General features: G+C 46.4%; 1 protein-coding gene across 1 annotated transcript; it reads right to left on the bottom strand.

The window, feature by feature from the left end:
- Positions 1 to 2,556: 2,556 nt before the first annotated feature.
- On the bottom strand, positions 2,557 to 3,525 carry LOC123104106 (nuclear transcription factor Y subunit C-6). The gene has a single exon (XM_044525836.1). It carries the CDS (start codon positions 3,444 to 3,446, stop codon positions 2,835 to 2,837), a length of 612 nt encoding a protein of 203 aa, XP_044381771.1. The 5' UTR covers positions 3,447 to 3,525; the 3' UTR covers positions 2,557 to 2,834.
- Between the last annotated feature and the right edge of the window lie 575 nt (positions 3,526 to 4,100).

The following is a 4,100-nucleotide window of genomic DNA, read 5'->3' as shown; positions in this document are numbered from 1 at the left end:
GGTTCACATACCAATGTAGGTGGCCCTTGAACCAAACGGGTGCTCCCTAATCGGGGGCACCCAAACCAACTTATGGTTTAGGTCCCTTGTCGCTAACGCTACATAAAAGGGATAGGGGGAAGAGCTGTCTACCCACGCGATCATTTATTCACGTATGATTCACTCTCCTCTCCATATTCCTAAACCGTATCCAATCAATGTGTGTGATGCAGTGACAGGAAGACATAGCCTACACGTCGTCGTTGCAGGACAATGTCGGTGGCAGCCTGAGGGGATTATGACATCCATGAGATCGACTACTTCGACTAGATCGTCGCTCCACCACGCCTGCAATGACCAGGCAATCATGTCGACCTCCATGACTCCTGATGAACCATAAATCCTTCTCTGTTTACGTTATCTAGGTGTTCTATATGCAATTAGATCATGCTCATGGCATCCTAGTGATGCAAAAGATCTAACAAGTGTTAGATGTGGTGCATCGTTGCAAGAAATGTTACTATCAACTAGCTATCAGGTAGTGCACCATGTAACAAAATTTAATGTTTTTCCAATGCTATGAACTTTTCCTTGTTCTTTGCGCTCTTTGTCAATGTTGAATTGAAATTATCCTACTTGTCAACTAGTGTGTGTGCGAATAGCGGAGGCCATGGAAAATCCATGTCATCCTATTGTGGGATCTTCCGAAACTATGCACGGAGAGGCACACAGCATAAGCCAACTAAGGACGGCGGCGGGAGCTCGGGAAACTATGCGCGGAGAGGCACACCGCATAAGCCAACTAAGAAGGATGGCGGTGGGAGCTTGGGGACGACGACGGGACAGGGCGGCCATGCGCAAGCTCGGCAGGACGGGCAGACAACATCGAAGGAGCAGGATTGGGAAATCAGCGTCAACAAGATGGGGCAGCCGTGTTGTGAGCTCAATGGAGGTCGCCGAGGGGCGAGATGTGGTGGCGGGGTTCATGGTCATCGTCGGAGTGGTGGGGGCGGTGGTTGGTGGCCAAGATCGACTGGCAGAGCGGCGGTGAAACTTCACACTGGCGGTTGGGCTTGCGCCACAGCCGTAAAAAATAATAATTGGGCAGCCGCTAGTGGTGCTACAAATATGCAACACTTGGATTTAAAATTTGACGCTGCCTAAAAAACTTCATCATCAAATAGTGATACATCATCTGCTGGAGCTGGTTTTTTGGTCAAAATGCTCTAAACATCAATAATTTGGGCACACCCGCAGTTTGTCATCATCTATTGGAAATGCTCAGTTAAAAAACGAAACTACTGTCCGTTATAATTAATACTACTAGTCATACTATATCGGCAACTACAAGCTTGCACACATTTGGTGGAAGAGGACACATGCTACTACTCCAATTTAGTGATAATGGAGCAATACCAAAGTAGTGGTCCATAGCCATAGGCCACAAAAGCTCCACACTAATACTAATAGTACATTACAACAGTTAGCTTTGAACTCAGAAATCTAGGATAATATATCCAGTTGTAAATTCCTTGTGTCCTGCTAGGGATGTACAACTAGAGTTGCAAACAGACTACAAAGCTACTACTCGTTAAACATATGACCTTTTGATAAACATGTCGGTCATCAAGCCGCAAAACTAATCAAATAAATTCTCAATAACAAAAATAGCTGAACAACTGTTGGTCACATACTATGCATATTTGTAATACTTATCATATTAGTATATCAGGCAACGGCAAGATTGCACAAACTTGGTGGAACAGGACATGTTACTCTAATTTAGTGAAAATGGAACAATGCCGAAGTAATTGTGAAGATTTACAGTGGAGTATCCACCACTAGAATAGTACAACAGTTGATTTTGACCTCAGAAAATGCAGAATGTATTTCCAATTATAAATTTCTCCATTGCAGCCAACAGTTATTTGCACTAATAGTGCCCCTGAAGATTTACAGTTAGAATTGCAGACATATTGCAAAGTTACTTGTTACTCCCTCCGTCTCAAAATAAGTGCCTCGACTTTAGTACAACTTTGTACTAAAGTTAGTATAAAGTTGAGACACTTATTTTGGGATGGACGGAGTATAAAATATGACCTTTTGATAAATATGTTGGTTGCAAAGCTGATCAACTGAATTCTGAAAAAGAAAAATAGCTGGAGACCTGTCATCGATATTATACAAAGCATGCAGGATGCTATACTTCTAGCATTATGAGTTTCAATGTTTCATAGCAAAATCTTGCTTGAAAATAAACATAGAGAGAACACTAGCTATCCACAATAATCTTACTATCACACCAATATGAAGCAAGATCCTATGTCGGTCAAATATTACAATCAGTTTATCAAAGTTTCCACATATTGCTTCAAAGGCCTAATTACAACAAGCCTTGCTTGAAATTCTAGGATCTGCAGAGCACCTGTTCCCCCGCTCCCTACTTTTTACCTTCAACTCCACCAACTCCCGGAGCGAGAGCGTGGAGTTGGAGGGATGCCGAACAGGCCTCTAATATGGAGTAATCACAGCACAATACTATCATAGAACAACAACAAAACTAATGCAAGGCGAAAATAAAGAACATAAATACATAGTAACCATGGGAGGCACCGGATAATAGTCATCAGATTACACTGGGTGGCCAGTTAGTCATGCACTACTGAAGCAATCATACGGCCTCCCCAATTACAACAATCCTACTGTAATACATACTAGAACCGAACAGCTCAATTCATAAGCTCAGGGGAGGCCCATAAATCTTATTACGCCGCAGCAACAACAGCACCAAGGACAGTCACAGAACAACAACACATTCTCCGATTAGAAATGCGCAAGATTAGATCGATGATACATTACTGCTGGGGGACATAGTAGTATGCCATACTCGGGTCGGTGGCAGGCACGCCGGCGGCCGGGCGCGGGATCCCGGCCGCCGCCGTGGCCATGGCCGCGGCGGCGGCCGCCTCGGCGTCCTTGGCGTCGTCCCGGGGCACGATGTCCACGAGGAAGTCGAAGACCTCGGTGCGGGCGATGGCGGCCGCAATGTCCGACTTCTGGAGCGTGCGGCGCTTGTTCTCCTCGGCGTGCGCCCAGCCGCGGTGGGTGAGCTCGAGGATGAACATCTCGCAGGCGCGGGCGAAGACGACGGGGGCCTCGGCGGCGATCATGCGCACGTCCTCGTCGGCCTTCATGATCTTCTTGATCCGGGCCAGCGGGAGGTTGTGGTTCTTGAAGTCGGTGGTGGCCTCGATCTCGCGGTACTGCTCCGCCCAGAACACCTGCAGCTGCTGCTGCTGCTGCGCCGCGGCCTGCTGGGCGGCGGCGGCGCCCGGCGGCGCGTAGAGCTGCGGCGGGTAGGCGGCCGCGGGGGCGCCCGGCGGAGGAGGGTACGCCCCCGGCGGGTAGCCGACGGGCGCGCCCAGGACGGGGGGCGGCGGCGGGGTGCTGGATTTGGTGGGATCCATGGGTTCGGGGGAGCTAGGGTTGTGGGTGGGAAGCGGAAGGGGACTGGGGATTGGGGGAAGGAAGGGGATGATGCTTTTCAGCTGGAGCTGGTCTTGGTGTTTGGATTTGTGGGTGCTGGTACTGTTATCTCTTCTATGGAGAAATGGTGGATTTGTTAGATACTTACTGAATTTTCACACTTTAAAAGTGCAAAGGAATAACATTGTTTACTTACTGAATCTTCACACTTTAAAAGTGCAAAGGAATAACATTGTTTCGGTTTCAGAGATAAATTAGTTAACGCTTTTTTCTCCAAACATGAATCAAATTGCTTGACATGGTGCAAAAGCGGTCCAATGAGTTTACATTACAACGCGCATGATTGAGGGCATATTTGATTAGTAGAATTGTAAAGACACCAAAATATTGAAACACGGTACTATAATGTCGCGTTGGTTTGGATCCTTACATGACCTCCGTTTGTTTAATTCCATCAAATGAAAAAAAAAATACTTTCGAAGATGTTTTAAGGCATGTTTATCTCAAAGATATTTCTTGGGAATTTTATACATTTCATTTCTTTGTAGTTTTTCTGTAGAGTTTGTGCATTTTGATTAGTAGATTTCTTAGAAATGCAAGGGTTTTTCGCAACAAATTCATGCATCCTAGCCTCC

This window comes from Triticum aestivum, chromosome 5A, assembly GCF_018294505.1.
Source record: "Triticum aestivum cultivar Chinese Spring chromosome 5A, IWGSC CS RefSeq v2.1, whole genome shotgun sequence".
NCBI classification, from domain to species: Eukaryota; Viridiplantae; Streptophyta; class Magnoliopsida; order Poales; family Poaceae; genus Triticum; species Triticum aestivum.
This window is presented reverse-complemented; position numbering and strand designations above follow the sequence as displayed.